Source organism: Apodemus sylvaticus, chromosome 10 (genome assembly GCF_947179515.1).
Source record: "Apodemus sylvaticus chromosome 10, mApoSyl1.1, whole genome shotgun sequence".
Classification (NCBI taxonomy): Eukaryota; Metazoa; Chordata; class Mammalia; order Rodentia; family Muridae; genus Apodemus; species Apodemus sylvaticus.
Window position 1 is genome coordinate 95,180,402 of NC_067481.1, and position 16,372 is coordinate 95,196,773.

The following is a 16,372-nucleotide window of genomic DNA, read 5'->3' on the forward strand; positions in this document are numbered from 1 at the left end:
GTCAGAAGTCCCTGGGACTGGAGCTAACTGATGGTTGTGAACCACCATGTGGGTGCTGGGAACGAACCCAGGTCCTCTGCAGAAGCAGCCAGTGTTGCGAACCACCAAGCCCTCTCTCCAGCCCCATAAAACTGGCTTTTCTTCAATCTAAACGTGACTACTGTTTGTGTGAGTTGGAATTGTCACCTGACCCTTTTGTCTCCCTCGTCCCTTTTCTGAGGTCTCACTGGTCATACTGATTAATGGCTGTGGAAGGTCCAGTTGGGGTCTGCTGTCCAGTAATGCCGGCCTCCATCTGTGTCATGTGGGGTGTGTGTGAGAGAGAGGGCTCCAATGCACGTCTGTTTCTTCCCTGGGAACCTAGCTTCTGCTGTTGGTTCCTCATTGCCCCGCACTCAGCCCAGTCAGCCTGCCTGGCTCTGCTGAGAACCATGGCTTTCAGTGTAGCCTGGCTGTACAAACAGGGGCAGCCACAAGTCTCAGCCTGGCCAGAGGCTGAGGGAAGGAAGGACTGCTGGGCTCAGAGTTGATCTTGTAAAATGACCTCCTACCACCAAAACCACACAAACAGGAATCCAAACTCTGTCAGTCACTTGGGTTGGGGCAGGTGGGCTCTCTCTACCCCAGAATGTCCACCTAACAAGGATCCCTGGATGCGGCCTTTGCCTCCTGCTACAGTCCTAACCTACTGGCCTGCCGTCCCACTAAGTGGGACCTGCCTGCGGATTGTAGGCAGCTGTATTCCCTATAGAGTCCCATCTACAGGCAGTAGGCAGGAATAACTGCCCTCACACCTTTGCAGCAGCAGATTCTGTGTTGAGTGATACTTGGGGGGTTGCCATGGTTACACCTCCTATTGGTCTGTCACCTTCACTGTCCTCAGGAACACATCCCCTCCGTTATCCAAGCTGCAGTCAGTCCTACCTTCAGGTGGCTGGCTGTGGCCCATCCTGGCTAGCCCCTGTGCCTTGCTTGACTGGTGTTTCTGCACCAGAGGCCCTGCTGTCTCAAATCTAATTCAGGGGTGTTTGGTTAGAGCTCCCAGCCTTGGCCAGGAGTAGGGGCCACAAATAAAGACAAGGTGTCTACTGATAGCAGCTCCAGCTCGGGAGAAATTGTGGTGGGGAGCAAATAGACCTTGACATTCTGGGATGGGTCACAGACCTATTTTTAGTAGAGAGAAAGCATCCTAGAGAAGGTAACAAAACAGGCTGCCTAAAAGGGATATCGTTTGCCGCAGGTTCCCAGCTATGGCCTACTGGGAGAAGCTTCTGCAGCATGTAGTGCAAGAGCTGTACGCAGGCGGTGGTTCTGGGTCGAGCTGTTCGGTGGGGGACGGTTCTACCCAGGCAGTGCGTCGAGTTGGGGCCGCGCACGCGCGTGCAGGATATGCGCGAGCTCTGGCTGTGTGCGCGCTGGGCTGGCATCTCAGTGACGCTGTCTGAGCTCCGGGAGCGCAGAGCAGAGCAGGCGGAGCGGGCCGGCCGGGGCGGAGCGGAGCGGTCCGCAGAGCAGCCCCTCCCGGCCTCGGCCGACCCCAGCCCTCGGCCCGGCTCTATGGACAGGAGCTCGCTGCTGCAGCTCATTCAGGAGCAGGTGCGTGGTGGGTGGGAGCTGGCACTGCCTTGGCACCCTTCCAGCCGGCGAGGGGCTCGGGGGAGGGACCATGTTCGCAGAAGGCCCAGGCAGCCGCCTCCCAAACCCCCCCTCCCTGCACGACCTTGGTCTCTGAGACTCCCGACCCCAAGAAAGGTCTGCTTTCATCGGGTTTCCGCGGGAAGCTGGGGCTGGAGGGTGGTGGTCCTTGGACCGAGGTCCTTCCCCTTTCTAGGACTGGCAAGGCGAATACGAGGTTGGTGGAGTAGCAAAAGCAGGCACCTTGCCCTGCCAGGGCCCGGGAACAAGCTGGTTCTAGCAAACAGGCACTGACTGGCACTAAGGTCCAGCCTTCTTAGCCAGCCTAGCTCAGCCCTGTGGCTGGGGGTTGGCCCACCCTCTACTCCCCCACCACAGCAGCTGGATCCTGAGAACACAGGCTTCATCGGTGCGGACACCTTCGCTGGTCTGGTACACAGCCATGAGCTGCCCCTGGACCCCACCAAGTTGGACATGTTGGTGGCTCTGGCTCAGAGCAACGAGCGGGGCCAGGTCTGCTACCAGGAGCTGGTGGACCTGGTCAGTGCCATGGTGTGCGGGCATCAGGGGAGGGCCCAGGCCTGACCAAAGCTGGGTGGGCACACAGCTCTTTACTGGGTAGGGCTCACAGACCTGGGCAGTGTTTAAGAATCTAAGCCCATCAGTAGCCACACGGCCAAGTAGGGTAGGGTTCCACAGGCACAATACTGTCACCCACACTAAGACTCCTGCCCTTCAGATCAGCAGCAAGCGTTCCAGCAGCTTCAAGAGAGCCATTGCTAATGGACAACGGGCACTGCCCCGGGATGGACTGCTGGATGAGCCGGGCCTGGGTGTCTACAAGCGGTTTGTGCGTTATGTGGCCTATGAGATCCTGCCCTGCGAGGTGGACCGCCGCTGGTACTTCTACAGGCACCGTACCTGCCCACCCCCGGTGTTCATGGCCTCGGTCACCCTTGCCCAGGTGGGCCTGCCTACACGATGCCCCGGGGCCTCCTGAGTCCCTAGACTTGACCAGCCCTAACACTAGTGTCCCCAGATCATCGTGTTCCTGTGCTACGGGGCACGTCTCAACAAGTGGGTGCTCCAGACCTACCACCCTGAATACATGAAGAGCCCTCTGGTGTATCACCCAGGACACCGTGCCCGGGCGTGGCGCTTTCTCACCTACATGTTCATGCATGTCGGGTAAGTGAGCCTCGGGTTCGCGTCTCTTCCCCACTCCCACCCCCAGCACTGGCTTAACTCCCAGAGGGGTTGCACTGCCTGAGGTGGTCTGGGAGTGGCCTGGGTACACATCTGATGGCCTCTGCAATGCTCCTTTGCTGCCAGGCTGGAGCAGCTAGGGTTCAATGCCCTCTTGCAGCTGATGATCGGCGTGCCCCTGGAGATGGTACACGGTGTGCTTCGCATCAGCCTGCTCTACCTGGCTGGCGTGCTGGCAGGTGAGACTAGCACATAGCTGGGTGGGTCCCCTGCCCCCCTTCTTCCCCCCCCCCACCGAGGTGGGGGCCAGCTGTGCCCTCACCTCTCCCTTTGCCCACAGGCTCCCTGACTGTCTCTATCACAGATATGCGTGCCCCCGTGGTAGGGGGCTCTGGAGGGGTCTATGCCCTGTGCTCAGCACACCTGGCCAATGTTGTCATGGTAATGGGACTGCCTTTCTGGGGAGGTGGGAAGGGGCCCACCGGACATGCGTCACAGCCTGTCTGCCTGCCCCCATCAGAACTGGGCTGGGATGCGGTGTCCGTACAAGCTTCTGAGGATGGTGCTGGCTCTGGTGTGCAGTGAGTAGCGGGGCAGGTGGGGCGCTGGGAGGCCCTCTGCCTGCAGACAGGGCCCCTCCCACCTGTTGCTCCCTCTGCAGTGAGTTCCGAAGTGGGCCGGGCGGTGTGGCTGCGGTTCTCCCCGCCACTGCCCGCCTCGGGCCCGCAGCCCAGCTTCATGGCACACCTGGCTGGCGCAGTGGTGGGCGTGAGCATGGGCCTTACCATCCTGCGAAGCTATGAGGAGCGCCTGAGGGACCAGTGCGGCTGGTGGGTGGTGCTACTTGCCTATGGCACCTTCCTGCTTTTCGCCATCTTCTGGAACGTCTTTGCCTATGACCTGCTGGGTGCCGATATCCCCCCTCCACCCTGACCTGCTCCCTAGGGCCATGTGGCTACAGCCAGGCCTTCAGAGGGTCACACCAGGTGGGCCTGCATGTCTGCCCTCTATGAATGGACCTCTTGGCTGCTTTTCCCACAGGGGCAGGGGGGCCCTGGGATCCACCACCACCCCAGCTGAAGCCAAGTTTTACTGCAGCCCTTGCTGCCCCTCCCAGGCCTTCCCAGGGGGAGGAGTGCTACTAGGCCAGGGCTGGGTGGAGGACCTTGAATGTGGCCCTAGAGGAGACCCCTCCCCTCCCCACTGACCCCCCCAGGACTTGCAGTCTGAGCCTTTTTGGAGAATGAATAAATATTTTACACAGCACCAGGTAGCTGTCCCGGGGCTCTGCAGGCTTGTCTGCCTCCTCACCCAGGCTGTATGAGACACCTCCCCTCCAGGACGCTCTGTGATCCCTCTCTCCCTTGAAGCTCTGCACTTGACTTGAGGTGGTGGCTTTACTCCTGGCCAGGGCCGGCATCCACAGGAGGTGGGGCCCCTGGGAAGAGACTGTGGACTTCCAGGTCAGTCCAAGTTCAGCAATCGTTTATTGTGCTCCAAGAGCGTCCAATCTCCTGTCCTTTCAGCCTCCCTTCCAAAGGCAAGCCCACGACAGAGCCAGGTTCACTTAGCTCGGGTCCTGTAATTTTCGGCAGGTCCTTGTGGGAGGCCCAGTCGGGTTGAAGTTCAGGCAGCAGGTCTGGGCATACATGTACCCATAGGCCAAGTTTGCACAAGACGAAGAGTCTACAGCTCTAAGACACTCACTAGTGAGGTCCACAAGGGTTCTGGCGTCGAGTTACTAGCCATCAGAACCATCTGATGGGGTCCTGGAGGACCTCTCAGGACCCGCTCAGAAATGCAGTGTGCTCTTGCACCCGGGCTAGAAACAGCAAGTAGTGCTTGAGTGTGTACGGGGTTAGCAAGCTAGGAACCGTAGCCACCGCCTCTTCGTATATGAAATCATCAACCCCAGAAACCCCTGGCGCCAGGACCACTGCAAAGAGTGACAAGGAAGTTCTGGGGATGGCTTTTTTTGAGCTCCTAGAGTCCCCACCCAACTTGGGCAAAAAACCGCTTCCTACTCACTCGAGGCAGTGGTAGAAACCACGCAGCGAAGTTTGACTGCGGCGCTCAGATCGGCAGAAAGCCGAGTTCTGATTCTCCAAGTCCGGGGTAGGGGGGGGGGGTGTTGTTAGCGGCCAACAGCTGATGCAGCAGCGGCAAGAAATGCCTCATCAACAGACCATGGGGTCAAAGGGTCTTGGTGCAGGCGCTCTCCAAGGAAACCGGCCGGCTCCGCCCTTGAAGAAGCTCCTCCCCGTGACCGCAAGAAGGGGAGAGTCCAGCAGCGCACCCGCAGCTACCGCTATAGCAACCGCAGCAAGTCCTTTCGTGTCAACATGTCACGTGCTTGTTTCTCAGCCATTAATGGCCGCAGGCAACTCCTCCCGATTCCCGAGGAAGCCCCAGGAGGGCGATCTGACCTGCGGGCCTCTCTCTTACCCTCAATGCCGCCGTCCTACCAGCAGTCCAGATGTTCCCAGGCTGTCGCGTGAGCCAGCGTGCGCCCCCACGGTGCGCTAGGACCCCGGTCTAGTGACCGGCCCTCGGAGTGCCACTTCTCAAGGACCGCTGCCACGTTCGCGTGGCGTGGGCCGGAGGGCGGGGCTTGAGCGCCGAAGGGCGGAGCCTTGGTCTGAATAATAGGGTAGGTCCTGGCTGCTGTAGGGCGGGGCCTGTAGAGTGGCGGCGCTAGCTTCTCAGAGCTAAGCGAACTGGCTCAATCCGCGAGGCTCCGCCTTTGCTCACGTGTCTCTTTGCCAGCTCCGCCCCGCACCGGAAGTTCCGGTGGCGGATCGCCGACCGGGCGGAGCTGATCGCTGCGCGGGCTGCGAGATCTAGGTGGCCGGGCGCGGAGCCCAAGCCGTGCCGCGCGGCGCCATGAAGGGCAAGGAGGAAAAGGAGGGCGGCGCGCGGCTGGGCACTGGTGGAGGCGGCAGCCCTGATAAGAGCCCGAGTGCGCAAGAGCTCAAGGAGCAGGGAAACCGGCTCTTCGTGGGCCGCAAGTACCCGGAGGCGGCGGCCTGCTACGGCCGCGCCATCGTGAGTGCGGGGGGCGGGGGCGGGGGCGGGGCCCGATGTGCCTCCCAGTTCTGTGATTCCCGGACCATTTCTGGCAGCCAGGACTCGATGGCTAGCTTGTTCCCCTGGCTCCCGGATTGCTGTACCCAAGTCCAGAGCTGATTGACTGGGGACTGGCGGGCGGGATGCTTGATTGAGGCAAGCTAAAGATGACACCAGGAACTCTTGCCCCTTGAGGCCCCCAAGCCCAAAGCTTGTAGAGGGGTTCTGGGATTTTTCTCAAAAGCAGTTGGAGGCAAGAGAGCATGGCCAGAATCCAGAGCTCTGATAATTCAGAAATCTCCAGTTCCTCTCTTCCAGCCATGGGCCCCCAGAGCTGGAGCATTGCCCGGATTATTGGCTTTCAGCTTGCTAGAAGAGAAGGGATCAACTGAGCCCACACTCTTTGTCGCCTGATCTTGGTCCCCAGACCCGGAACCCACTTGTGGCAGTGTACTACACCAACCGGGCCCTGTGCTATCTGAAGATGCAGCAGCCTGAGCAGGCACTTGCTGACTGCCGGAGAGCCCTGGAGCTGGACGGGCAGTCTGTGAAGGCGCACTTCTTCCTGGGGCAGTGCCAGCTGGAGATGGAAAGTTATGATGAGGCCATTGCCAATCTGCAGCGAGGTGGGCTGACAAGATGCCAGATTGTGGGCACCCTTGGGGAACCAGGATTGTTGACAAGTGTAACCAAAAGTGTCCACTCCCCCAGCCTATAGTTTGGCCAAGGAGCAGCGACTCAACTTTGGGGATGATATTCCTAGTGCCCTTCGCATTGCTAAGAAGAAGCGCTGGAACAGTATTGAGGAACGGCGCATCCACCAGGAGAGCGAGCTGCATTCGTATCTCACCAGGCTCATTGCTGCTGAGCGAGAGAGGTGGGTCCCTCCCCCAACAGGGCACTGAGTCACCAGCACAAGTGTTTATTGAGGGACAGCAACCAGTACACGGGAAGCCTAGGAGGAAAGAGGCCGGAGCTGGGGGAGGGGCTGTGTTTTCCTGGTCAGGGCCATCACCTTCTAGCTTCTGGTTATAATCCTCAGGGAACTGGAAGAGTGTCAGCGGAACCACGAGGGTGATGAGGATGATGGCCACATTCGGGCCCAGCAGGCCTGCATTGAGGCCAAGCACGTGAGGGCGCCCCTAGTCCACGTGTGGGTCGTTGTGTGTGTGGTTTTGTGGGTGGCATGAGAAGTGCCCCGGCCTATGGTGGATCTGTTGGCCCATGCATGACATGAGTGTCCTGGTGGACAGAGTGTGTGTGTCTTGTGTGGCGGAGGAGAGAGGAGTCGCCCACACACGGCCCTCAACTCTGCAGGATAAATACATGGCCGACATGGATGACCTCTTCTCCCAGGTGGACGAGAAGAGAAAGGTGAGGATCCCTGGGGGCTTGTGGGCATGCTGCTCTGGTGACCTCCCCCTTTCCAGTTCCAGACATTCCCCCCCCCCCTTGTGCTATAGAAGCGAGACATCCCTGACTACTTGTGTGGCAAGATCAGCTTTGAGCTGATGCGGGAACCCTGCATTACACCCAGTGGCATCACCTATGACCGCAAGGACATTGAGGAGCACCTGCAGGTAAGGAGGGCCTACATGTGTGGAGGCTGGACCACGGAGGGCCGTGGTGCCGGGGGTCAGGGTGTACTCGGGCCGTTGAACACTCCCGACTCTGTTGTTGCAGCGTGTGGGCCACTTTGACCCCGTGACCCGGAGCCCTCTGACCCAGGAGCAGCTCATCCCCAACTTGGCCATGAAGGAAGTCATTGATGCTTTCATCTCTGAGAACGGCTGGGTAGAGGACTACTGAGACCCGGTGTCCTGCCTGGTACCCTGGCCCAGGAGGGTCTGGAGACGGAAGCTCCAGTCCCTGTATATAGTCCGTGTCCCTGGGCCTGCCCCATCGGTCCTGCTGATGGGTTCTGAACTGCTCCCCTTCTCGGCATACCCCTTGCTGGGCTATGAGCCTCCCTTGTCTCCCTTCTGGGCTGGAGAGCGGGTGAGGGTGGGCTGAGGTTGCTGCTGCTGCCACTGTCCTGTAATAAAGTCTGTGAGCACTATATTGGAATGTGCTGGTGCAGTGGGCTTGCCAGTTGCCTGTTTGGCTAGCCAAGGAAGGTAGAGATGAAGACACTGGTGTCCAGATTGAGTGTAGCATGCCACCACCGGTCAGGAAAGTACAGTACCTGGGAGAAAGGGGCACCAAAAAAAAAAAGTTTGATTCCTGGCTTTTTGGGTTAGCCCAACCCCCACCTACCAACTACTGACTTCACCAGCCTTGATGGTACATTCTAGAGGCCGAGCTGATGGGGCTAGAGATGGGTATATTTCCAGGAGCCAGGCCAGTGTGGTCTTGTTGGGGTGGAACTCTGGTGTCTTCTCAGGAGGGTAGAGGAACCAGCGCTGGAGGCAGGAGTGTAAGGTCACTCTTGTGTGCTGTGGACTACGGACACCAAATTCATCCCCCTCCCTTATACTGACCTTCCGACCATAGATAACCTCTGAGAAACCAGGCCCATGCCAGTGGAAGGGTACCCCAGATCCAGCTCCTGTGGATCAGTTAGGAGTAACTGGTGAACAAAATATATAATGGGCTCCCCCAAGTTTCTTTTGAAGGAGCACCCACCTGCAATTCCAAAGCTGTAAGCAGGGGTGGTTCCCAGGAGACGAAATGGAGGCGGAGAGTAATGCTGGAAGAGGGGTGCCCACTCAGTGAAGTTGTTGTCTCCAAAAAAGTACAGGGTGTCTGCCAGTAGAGAGGGTGACAGACAGGTGTACTGGCAACAGTGGGCTCCCAAGTGTCCCACTCCCACTGCTGCCTGGGTCTGGCTCACCATTGCCTAGGGATGCGGGATCCTGGGGGTGTAGCAGCTGCTCCACATACTCCTGGAAGGGCAGGTCCACTACAAGAAGGGGGAGCCAGTCGGGACTGGTCAGTCCTGCCTTTGAAATGCGAAGGCCAACCTTGAGGGGTGTAGCTCACCTTTCTGGTAGGAGTAGGTGTTGGCTGTACTCAAGCGAACGACAGTGTCCCCGAACGAGGCTAGCAGGTTTTCCCGGGAACACAGGGCCCGGAACTTCTGGGGATGGGGATAAGGTGACTGAGCACCTGGCCAAACGAGACCAGTTCCCCACAAGGATACGAATACTCACCGAGTTGTCCGTGAGTCCTTGCAAGATGACGGGCTTGTGGTACGCATAGCTGGGGGGAAAGGGGAGAAAGTTGCACGGGGTTGAACTCTGCAGGGGCCTCCCGTACACACCAGGCAGAGGGTATGACCTCTGCAGCCAAAGCCCATGCTTGGGGTTGCCCAGAATCATGCTGAGACTTGGGGCAGGCACACATACCGCTGCATGAATTCGGAGTATGTGAGGCGTGCCCGGCGCTCTACTGTGCAGCGCTCCTCCTCCGTTACCGCTGCTGCAGTTCCCGGCCCACTCTGCTTCCTGCAGGGACAACAGGTCAGGCCAGCCAGAGCGTTAAGCACAGGCTCCCGCCGCCCATTTCCTGTGGCTCACCATCCCCCTTCGCCAGAGCCAGGCAGTACCACAGTCACTATCATCCATAATACAAGGAGCAAAAGCAGACCGAGCCGCCCAGCCGCCGCCATGAACAGACGGGTGCAGGCGCGCAGCACGCTGGGAATTCCGTCGACACTTACGTAACCACAAATCATTGGCTTAGCGTCCCGACTGCTGTAGCTACCTGCAGGCAGTAGCCAGCCGGCCCTGGGAGTCTCCTTCATACACGCGCGCATACACACAACACACACATCCACACGACATCCCTGTTTAATCATTTCTTCAAGGCGGAGTGTAAACTGTATAGAGCAGCCATTGATGACTGCACGTTACCATGGCTACAGCGCCCCTACCGGAAGTTCCCTCCTGCTAGGAAGTTCCCACCTAGGAAGTTCCCACCCAAGGCACAATGAAAGTGACAAGAGGCCAAACAGCAGCTCTTGATTTTTATTGGGTTAACAAGTTGCAGCCACCCTCCATCCCGGTGCACTGCACGGGATGGGTAAGAGGCTGTGAGCCTAGTCCGGTGGACATCATGATGGTGCCAAGGAAGCTGCGTCAGCCTTAGGGAAGGCCAGGTCAGGAGTATTCACAGAGATGGCCGCAGCCTGCAGGGCAGTGGGAGCTGCCTTCTAGCCATTTCATGATGTGCTGAAGATGGCCACCATGACTGCATCCCTGACACCACACGAACAGACCTTTAACCACATGATGGCAGACGGCACACATGCTGGCACAGCGGTGGCACCTGGGAACGGGAGGGAGGGCTGTTCAGCTGGGGGAGCTCTGGGCTGCCTCCCTTCCCACCTCCTCAATTTTGTCATCGCACCTGTCACAGACCCAGCCGCGACTGCTCATGGGCCGCTTGCAGTGGCTACAGTTGACATGCAGCGTGGTGGAGGCTTGGTTGAGGCAGCTGACGGCCCTGCTGGTGCTCAGTTTCACCACCTCATTGGACACGTTCCACAGGCAGAAGCGCTGCAGCAGATCGATGTAGGATGTGTACCAGTGCTCCTGGTGGGGAGGGGCAGGCTCAGGTTAGTGTTTCCAGGCGAACTGGGGTCAGGGCCACAATGGTAAGGAACAGGCTCATATGAGGGAACCAGTGGTCAGCCTAGGGAGGCCATTACACACCTGGGTCTGCTCGTCGATGTCCTTCCGTACTCTCTCACCCAGCACGATGAGAACAGACACGGCCATCTGCACATCACCCTGCTCAGCGTAGAAGCGCAGCATGTCCCGGACCAATACACTGAAGAAGTCGGGCGGCAGGCGGCTGTCATAGAGCGCGTGTGAGACGGAGAGGAGAGAGGAGGAGGAGTCCACCGGGGCCAGTGAAGCTGTGTCTGCCTCGTTGCCGCTCACGTGGGGAGAGTCTGCCTTGTCCTGCAGATGCTCAGGCCCGGATGGAGTGTCCACAATCTCATGGCGCAGTGGGAAGGCCTCCTGGGGCAGCACATATTCAGGCTCCTCGGCTGGGAGGCAGGGGTGAGGAAAGGGGGACCTGAGTCCAGGCTTCCCACCCCGCTCAGCCCCTGCTCCCGGAGCCATGCTCGCCCAGCCCCCACTCACGGTGCACATGTTCTGTGTCCAGTGGGTACAGCTCATCCTCCTCTCCTTCCACATCACCCAGCAGGTAGTCCGCAGGCACATCACTCCCCTCTGTCTCCTCGTTATCTGCCCAGCAGGGAAGGGAGGTCATTCGGGGAGTGGCTCCCCAGCCCCCTTCCCATCAGCATCCCTGCCTACCCTCATTGGTGATGAGTGTGGCTGAAGAATCAAGCAGAGCCGTGTCACTCCGCGTGTCCCCTTTGCTGCGATCCAGCCGTGTCTCACTGCCCAGCCCTGCGCCCATATCCTTCAGATTGAAGCTACAGGTAGGGGAGGCTTGTGGGTGGCCAGGCACCGGCAGTCCACCTCAGGGAGGGGGCAGGAAGTAGCCAAGATCTACCTGTTCATGAGTGGTAGGCCGCAGGAGCTGCCTTTGCCGACGCTGTGGTTGAGGTTGGCTGAGGACACCAAGCCAGGGCTACAGTAGATGATCCGTAACATGGTCCATGTCTGTGCTACCTGGGGGGGGGGGGCACCAACCACTCATGGGTCCTGGGTACCTAGCAGCCTAGCATCCCAGACTGGCCTCCATCGCCTGAGCAGAATCATATACTAAACTATGGTCCGATCCACTACCACCCAAGAAACCGGCCCATGGAAAGAGCAGTGCCCACCCTTCAGTAGCACATCTGTGAGGTGCCTGGTGCTAGGATACGGGGAGAGGAGAGAGCATGCAGAAGGCAGCCCCAGCACAGAGAAGGACGCCCTCGGCCTCCATCCGGAGTTATGACCCCAGGGTTTGATCTTTATACTGTCAAATACTGTGGCGAAGGCTGACACTGAGACTGAGCTTGGTCGTGGTGGTTGTGGGCATGACGCCCCCACTACAGCAGCAGTCTCTGACCCTGGGCGCCCCCCGCTTCACATACCTGGTTGCGGCCCAGCTCCCGAGCCACTTTTGCATTGTGGTCGCAGAGCTCGGCTAGCGGTCGGCCAGCCAGAGCATAGCGCTCAGCTGTATCCACGAACCAGCTCATGCCGCTGCCACCCGACTCTGTCTCGAAGACGCTCAGTGCACTGGAAGCGAGGCCAGAAAAAGGTTCTGCAGGGTCCAACTTGCGCTTGAAGAAGATGGGTTGGCGCCGGTCACCAGCGTAGGGCTTGCGTCCAGATTCAGCTGCCACCAGGCTTTCCTTAACAGCAAAAGCCAGGTCCCCAAAGAGGCCGTAACAGAGACCCTCAGGGTTGGCACGCTCAACAGGCTGGCTGGCATCCCGAAACAGGTGCTGGCACAATGTGCTGTCCTTGGAGCCGGAGAGCAGGAAAGAGGGGTCATGTGGATGGCGCCAGGCGATGCCTGTTGTCACGTCACGATGCTCTTCAAACATAGCAGCTGGCACAAAGGGCCGGCGTACGTCCCATACATAGATGTTGTGGTCCACCATCATGGAGCACGTGGCCAGGTGGTGGCGGCACTCAGGCCGCCATTTGACTCGGGCCACTGAAGCGATGGTCTGCACACAGTGTATCTCCTTGGCACGGTGCGTGGTCATGTCCCAGACCTTTACCATCTTGTCGCGTCCACCTGTGGCCAGCCAGCCCCTGTGGAGAAGGTCCCACTGTAGCTGTCAGTGACCTCTCTCCCACGGGAAAGGAGGCCCTGACACACCCAAAGGCGTCGTGTTAGCCTCCAGCCTTAATGCCCGCCTTATCCCCCCATGCCACACCTGTCCTCTGGGTGCCAGTCACAGCAGAAGACGGGCCCATTGTGGGCTGTGAACATCCTCTCACAGCGGTCGGGTCGGCGGATGTCCCAGAGCTGGACGTTGCCATTCTCGAAGGTGGAGGCAAAAGTGAAGTAGTCACGGATACTGAACTGCACGTCCCGCACGCTCTCAGACTGGCCTGTGGGCACGCATCAGTACAGGTGTAAGTCAGGGGGCTGGACTCGGGGGTGTGGGGGAGCCCCTGGAGTGGCTCCGATGGTGTCCTTCACCAGCCTGTAGCCAAGTCAGGAAACACAGAACTGGAGAAACACCACCAAAATCCACCTAGGCCAGAGAGTAGGCCAGGTAGTTTCGGTGCAGACTCCCAGGCCTCTGCTCCCTGGATACTGCACAGGCAAAGCGGTAGACCTGCTTCAGAAGGATATATGTGAGCACTGGAGGGATCCAAATCTCCAGATCCAAGGTGTAAGAAAGACCCAATGAGTGGAAGAGGAGGTTCCTCATTCTCTGCTCGAACACACCCTGCCGGCTGCCTACTTAGCCCTGAAGGACCAAAGAGCTCAGAGACCACACCCACCTTAAAAGATCAGCAAACCAGGGGCCTGCAGGTGCAGCGTCCAGTGCTTTCCCCTGCCACGGGCAGCTCAAGATCTGTTGTAAACCCCCAAGGCCCCAAGGCTCTGCCTGTGCCTCATTTGGTCTCATTAACGATCAGAGAGAAGTGGCTCAGGGCTGAACGCAGAGCTTGGCCTGCCATGAAAGGGGCCTGTGCACCTCTCACCTCACTCTGAATCCTAGTCTGAGAGTCCTGAAGAGTCTACGCGATTCACTGCAGCGAAGCAAGGTGAAGGACACACAGGCTCCGGCACTCACTACACTGTGTCTGAAGGCGCTACCTTCTCTATTAGCGACACCCAGTACCCGGTCTCAATTCCCACTGGTCTGACCTGCCTCGCCCTCACCAGCCGTGCTTGGGCTCATCCTTCTGAGGGGGCCAAACCTTCCCCATTTCCACCACTCTTTCAGGGCTGTTCGGCCTCTGAGAGTCCATCGGAGGACCTCTGATGGACGCACATCTCAGCCTGCCTGTAAGGTCTAACACCTACAGAGATCCGCACGTCCCCCAACTACCTCTGTGGGCCTCACCAGAGAAGGTGCTGACGGAGTCCTTCCTTCGGAGGTCAAAGCACTTCATGAAGCCATCTTGAGAGCCACTGAGCAGCACATGGGCCTCGGTGGGATGGAAACAGACTTTGTTCACCGTGCGCTTGTGTTCTGTGAACAGCTGATCCTGCTTGTTGCGGGATGGCCGCCCGAGGTTCCACGTAACCACCACACCATTGGTGGCCGCCGTGGCCAGCAGATTCTCGTCCATCTGGTGCCAGACCACATCTGCACAGCTCAGGTTGAGCGAGGGCTTCCGGCCCACGCGTAAATTCAGCTTCTCTACAAACTGCTCCTCCTCGATGGCATATATCTTGAAGATGCTTCGGCCTGCTACGACCACCTGGGCTGCGTCCCGGCACACACTGATGGCATTAGCTGGGGCATCCAGATGGCAGTGCATGGTTCGGCCTGTCAGAGCACTGCCACTCAGGGCTGTAGTAACTCGGGACATCTTTTCCATGGCTGCACAGGTATCAGGGGCAGGGGGAGGTCAGTGAAGTGTAGTGGTCTGGGCAGCCATGGTGTCCTAACAGTTCAGGTTCGGTCCTCTTGAGCCTTCGATCCGGGATGGTCCATCAGCCAATCATTATCTTAGGAAGGTTCAAACGCATTGGAGTTCTCCAGAAGGCTCCATAGCTAACCTGAGGTTCGCCAGTACCATATCCGACTTCTCCAAATTCTATGTGGTTAGTCCTCCATCAGTGAGATGCTGGGGACCGGGGGCGAGGGTGGGAGGGGCGGGGGCGGGGTGGGAGGGGCGGGGAGTGGCTCCTGACTTCACAGCCCGGTGCCTCCGAGGACTGCGGGGCTTCCAAAAGGAACGAACAACCGAGAGCAAAGGGTAGAGAAGCTGGATGGGTCTGGACTGAGTTCAAAGACCTTGGAAGGCAGAAGCGAGGCTACAGCGATACGAGCAGGTCGGTCTAGTCGCACCGTGCAGCAGAGACTGAGGAACCAAAACCAGGTGCTAGAGAAGCCTCTGCCCCGTCGCACGGCAGTCATTTACCGAAAGCACAGAGTGTTCTTCAGCTTCAGCTACAGCACAGGAACAGACTCTCCGAGTGCCCGCCCACTACCGGAAGTAGTCCTATCTTAGCCTCACTTCGCCGGAAGTGGGTGACAACTCGTCTCCCACACCATAAGGGTTCCGTGTCTGCAGGCAGAGCGAACCGACCAGAATTGGGCTCGACAGGCTCCCTGGTTTTAACTTGGTTATGTATATGTCCCGCTTTTGGTCCTTTGGTTAGGGTTTTTTTTTTCTTTTTAATGATTCTGGAAATCGAGCCCGAGAGACAAGTTCTCTACCAACTAGTCTACGTTACCAACCTCAGTTTATTTTAATCTCAATATCTTTTTTTTTTTTTTTTTTTTTTTTTTTTTTTGCTTTTGGATTTTTTGGTGTTTTTCAAGACAGGGTTTCTCTGTATAGCCCTGGCTGTCCTGGAACTCACTTTGTAGACCAGGCTGGCCTCGAACTCAGAAATCCGCCAGCCTCTGCCTCCCAAGTGCTGGGATTGCAGGCATGCGCCACCAACGCCCGGCTTAATCTCAATATCTTAATACCAGTACTTAAACCCTGAGTTCCTCCACTCTGCCACAGTGCCAAACACTGCCCCCCCACTTCCCCTGCGGAACTCAGGTGCCATTTCATGTCCGGTCCTGGACCCCGCACGAGCAACCTGGTACCTTTTCTACTCTAGATCATGATTTCACTGTGACCTGGCCCTGATCTTCCTGCGCATCTGCAGCTGCACCTTTCTCGGCTCCTTTCTCTGCGTGCTTCTACCCCAGCTTCCTTCCCCTGAGCACTTTCCTTCCACTTCCACAGTTTCATAGGCTGTTAGAAAACCATGGCTCTACCCCAGCCGAACGTGTCTCCTTTACAACCCTAAGCGCTTAGTTCAAATGCCTACCGTCTTAGGCCGGCCCTGCCTTCCCGATCTAATGCCTTCTTTGTCTACTGGGGATCGTATGTTTATTTGTGTGGTTACACCTGTTTTGGTACTTGTCAGAGCCTGACAACCAGTCTGTCAGCAGCTAGATTTAGTCTCAGTTGTAAGAGGTCAGTGTTGGCTCAGGATCCTCAAGACCAAGTTCTCAGCGTAAAGAAGGATTATTTGCCCCAAGAGGACAAAGGGGAGGCAACAAGGGGCAGACAGGAGATAGAGGACCACAGAGAAGGGGAAAGGAGCAAGAGAGAGGGAGCGGGAATATTTGTCCCAGAGGGGACAAAGAACTGCCTCTGGATAGAAAGGAGACAGACGTGGCCTATAGACAAATGACACTTTATGGCTTTATAAATGTAAGAAGGGAAACACCATGATAGGATGAGGTACTTAGTTTTGATTGGACAGGTTAATTAAGTGAACCGAAGGGGGCTTCTGATTGCTGCATTTCAATACTTTGATAGCTGGACCCTGGTAGTCAGCCTCAGGAGAAGGAAGTGGCCAAATAAGGGAATATACCTTGGTGGCTAGCTTTAGGAATGTAATTTAAGTT

At 57.8% G+C, this 16,372-nt stretch overlaps 4 protein-coding genes across 5 annotated transcripts; 2 read left to right on the plus strand and 2 right to left on the minus strand.

Moving 5' to 3' along the window:
* The first annotated feature begins 19 nt into the window (after positions 1-19).
* Rhbdl1 (rhomboid like 1) lies at positions 20-4,950 on the plus strand. Of its 2 annotated transcripts, none has more exons than XM_052197384.1 (8): positions 20-1,596; positions 2,014-2,175; positions 2,375-2,599; positions 2,675-2,823; positions 2,968-3,080; positions 3,182-3,282; positions 3,362-3,422; positions 3,503-4,950. In XM_052197384.1, the coding sequence occupies exons 1-8, from the start codon at positions 1,390-1,392 to the stop codon at positions 3,772-3,774; spliced, it is 1,290 nt and encodes a 429-aa protein (XP_052053344.1). In that variant the 5' UTR covers positions 20-1,389; the 3' UTR covers positions 3,775-4,950. The 2 variants fall into 2 exon arrangements, with proteins under 2 accessions (XP_052053344.1, XP_052053345.1); XM_052197385.1 differs by having other exon boundaries at positions 3,206-3,282.
* A 631-nt stretch (positions 4,951-5,581) lies between these two features.
* Positions 5,582-7,966, plus strand: Stub1 (STIP1 homology and U-box containing protein 1). Its single transcript, XM_052197388.1, has 7 exons — positions 5,582-5,886; positions 6,335-6,533; positions 6,619-6,784; positions 6,950-7,037; positions 7,225-7,281; positions 7,371-7,487; positions 7,591-7,966. Exons 1-7 carry the CDS (start codon positions 5,725-5,727, stop codon positions 7,714-7,716), a joined length of 915 nt encoding a protein of 304 aa, XP_052053348.1. The 5' UTR covers positions 5,582-5,724; the 3' UTR covers positions 7,717-7,966.
* Positions 7,967-7,993: 27 nt separating this feature from the next.
* Jmjd8 (jumonji domain containing 8) lies at positions 7,994-9,550 on the minus strand. Its single transcript, XM_052197386.1, has 9 exons — positions 9,426-9,550; positions 9,255-9,353; positions 9,060-9,108; positions 8,890-8,986; positions 8,741-8,809; positions 8,533-8,652; positions 8,388-8,455; positions 8,175-8,309; positions 7,994-8,092 (listed from the first exon to the last, which is right to left on the minus strand). The coding sequence occupies exons 1-9, from the start codon at positions 9,515-9,517 to the stop codon at positions 8,012-8,014; spliced, it is 810 nt and encodes a 269-aa protein (XP_052053346.1). The 5' UTR covers positions 9,518-9,550; the 3' UTR covers positions 7,994-8,011.
* Positions 9,551-9,858: 308 nt separating this feature from the next.
* Positions 9,859-14,949, minus strand: Wdr24 (WD repeat domain 24). Its single transcript, XM_052196439.1, has 9 exons — positions 13,853-14,949; positions 12,707-12,884; positions 11,909-12,581; positions 11,380-11,498; positions 11,178-11,299; positions 11,001-11,105; positions 10,563-10,903; positions 10,258-10,442; positions 9,859-10,176 (listed from the first exon to the last, which is right to left on the minus strand). Exons 1-9 carry the CDS (start codon positions 14,331-14,333, stop codon positions 10,008-10,010), a joined length of 2,373 nt encoding a protein of 790 aa, XP_052052399.1. The 5' UTR covers positions 14,334-14,949; the 3' UTR covers positions 9,859-10,007.
* Positions 14,950-16,372: the final 1,423 nt, after the last annotated feature.

Excerpts from the sequence above, each read along its gene's own strand:
- Wdr24 (XM_052196439.1), bottom strand. The coding sequence starts at position 14,333 with ATGGAAAAGATGTCCCGAGTTACTACAGCCCTGAGTGGCAGTGCTCTG. Across the intron at positions 12,582-12,706 it reads GACTGGCACCCAGAGGACAG|GGGCTGGCTGGCCACAGGTG; the intron begins GTGTGGCATGGG and ends CCTTCTCCACAG. Across the intron at positions 10,904-11,000 it reads GGACACAGAACATGTGCACC|CCGAGGAGCCTGAATATGTG; the intron begins GTGAGTGGGGGC and ends CCTGCCTCCCAG.
- Rhbdl1 (XM_052197384.1), top strand. The coding sequence starts at position 1,390 with ATGCGCGAGCTCTGGCTGTGTGCGCGCTGGGCTGGCATCTCAGTGACG. Across the intron at positions 1,597-2,013 it reads TGCAGCTCATTCAGGAGCAG|CAGCTGGATCCTGAGAACAC; the intron begins GTGCGTGGTGGG and ends CCCCCACCACAG. Across the intron at positions 3,423-3,502 it reads GGTGCTGGCTCTGGTGTGCA|TGAGTTCCGAAGTGGGCCGG; the intron begins GTGAGTAGCGGG and ends CTCCCTCTGCAG.
- Stub1 (XM_052197388.1), top strand. The coding sequence starts at position 5,725 with ATGAAGGGCAAGGAGGAAAAGGAGGGCGGCGCGCGGCTGGGCACTGGT. Across the intron at positions 6,534-6,618 it reads CATTGCCAATCTGCAGCGAG|CCTATAGTTTGGCCAAGGAG; the intron begins GTGGGCTGACAA and ends CCACTCCCCCAG. Across the intron at positions 7,038-7,224 it reads CCTGCATTGAGGCCAAGCAC|GATAAATACATGGCCGACAT; the intron begins GTGAGGGCGCCC and ends TCAACTCTGCAG.
- Jmjd8 (XM_052197386.1), bottom strand. The coding sequence starts at position 9,517 with ATGGCGGCGGCTGGGCGGCTCGGTCTGCTTTTGCTCCTTGTATTATGG. Across the intron at positions 8,456-8,532 it reads TTACAGCTTTGGAATTGCAG|GAGCTGGATCTGGGGTACCC; the intron begins GTGGGTGCTCCT and ends ACTGATCCACAG. Across the intron at positions 8,310-8,387 it reads AGGTTATCTATGGTCGGAAG|CGCTGGTTCCTCTACCCTCC; the intron begins GTCAGTATAAGG and ends TCCTGCCTCCAG.